Raw genomic sequence first — 1,481 nt, 5'->3', positions numbered from 1 at the left:
GCGTGGGCCTGCTTTGTGGTGGCAGTGCCCGGGTGGTACACCTGGCAAGTGTACGTCTTGCCCGCCAGCCACTGGCTCCGGGGGACACTGGCGTTGCTGCGGGTGCTGTAGGTGCGGCTGATGGCGTCCTTCCTGAGAGGGTAGAGCTCGCTATGAAGTAGCCCAGGCTCGCCGTCCACCAGCCATTCCACTGTCAGCGGCTGGGGGTAGAAGCCGGAGATCAAGCACGCCAGCTGGATGGTGCCCGGGTCTGTGGTGCAGGAGTACAAGACTTCCACCTCGGGGGCAGTGGGTTGAGGGACGGGGGGCTCTGGGAGAAGGGTGACGGGTTAGGTTTTGTACAGACCCCTTCTGAGATCCCTCCCCATCTCCCTGCAGCATGGCGCCCCCTGCTGAGCCCCCCGCTCCCTGCAGCACAGCGCCCCCCGCTGAGCCCCCCGCTCCCTGCTGAGCCCCCCGCTCCCTGCAGTCCAGCACCCAGTTTGCAGCCCTCTGCCCCTTTCCTTGCATTGCAGCACCCATCACTTCTCTTGGCCTGGTGTCTCTCTCTTCATCCACCCACCCACCACAGCGACTCCATCAGCTCACAGCACTAGCAGGCTCCCATCCTCTCTCCCTGCAGCAGTCACCAGAGCAGGGTCCTGCGAGACCCCCAGCCCTTCCCTCCCCGCCCCCCCTCGGGCCATGCCGCATCGTCCCTACCTGGGACTTCCTTCTTGATGCTGGAGTTGGTGGGCTGGTGCTCTACGGTGCAGCTATAGGTGTTAGATTTCCAGCTGATGAACGGGACGGTGGCCTGGCTGCTGAGCGAGTAGAGGCTGCTGGAAGGTTGCTGCACGGAGGGATAGGTCCTCACGCTCGAGGAGCCGATGTTGGGGCTCCATGTCACGGTGACTGGCTCGGGGAAGTAGCCTTTGGCCAGGCAGCCGAAGGTGACCAGGGAGCCTCTGTCTTCGCAGGTGCAGGGGGTCAAGGGGAAGACAGACGGGGCCGTGGGACTAACTGAAAAGGGGGAGAGAGCGAGGCCATGAGACACAGCCCCACTGAGCCCTGCCCCGCTCCGTGCAGCACAGGCCCTAGCGTGGCACTGGGGCCAGCACTCAATGCCGGGGGGGAGCGTCCCCTAGTGAGCCCCACTCTGCTCCATTCACACAGCACAGTTTGGGGTGCGACTGTTGAGAGTTGCAAGGTCTTACTAATGTCTGTGTGTAAGTGGGCACCTGAGATAGGCTGCCCCCCGTCTTCCAGGTTGTGTCACAGACTGAGCAGGATGAGGGCCCCCAGGTCACTTGGTGCTAAAGAGACCCAGTGTGTGATCAGGGGCCCCATTACACCATGTGCTGCAGAGAGACACAATGACAGACAGTCCCTACCCCACAGAACTTACAGACCAAATAGGCAAGATAAAGGAAGGGTCAGAGGGGAAACTGAGGCAGTGAGCAAGGAAGGGACCTGGTCACGGCAGGTCAATGGCAGAGCCA

General features: G+C 62.4%; 3 gene segments (V, D, J or C); 1 reads left to right on the top strand and 2 right to left on the bottom strand.

The window, feature by feature from the left end:
* The window catches only part of LOC116831573 (immunoglobulin heavy constant gamma 4-like), a 1,997-nt gene extending 668 nt beyond the window's left edge, over nt 1-1,329 (bottom strand). Inside the window, 3 exon segments of the C gene segment in view lie at nt 3-310; nt 703-1,002; nt 1,263-1,329. Of these exon segments, the coding sequence occupies nt 3-310; nt 703-1,002; nt 1,263-1,329 (675 nt within the window).
* The window catches only part of LOC116818425 (immunoglobulin heavy constant gamma 4-like), a 320,687-nt gene that overhangs the window by 55,218 nt on the left and 263,988 nt on the right, over nt 1-1,481 (bottom strand).
* LOC116826327 (Ig mu chain C region-like) overlaps nt 1,356-1,481 on the top strand; it is a 6,533-nt gene continuing 6,407 nt past the window's right edge. Inside the window, 1 exon segment of the C gene segment in view lies at nt 1,356-1,398. Coding sequence covers nt 1,356-1,398 — 43 coding nt within the window.

Source organism: Chelonoidis abingdonii, chromosome 14 (genome assembly GCF_003597395.2).
Source record: "Chelonoidis abingdonii isolate Lonesome George chromosome 14, CheloAbing_2.0, whole genome shotgun sequence".
Taxonomy (NCBI): domain Eukaryota; kingdom Metazoa; phylum Chordata; order Testudines; family Testudinidae; genus Chelonoidis; species Chelonoidis abingdonii.
This window is presented reverse-complemented; position numbering and strand designations above follow the sequence as displayed.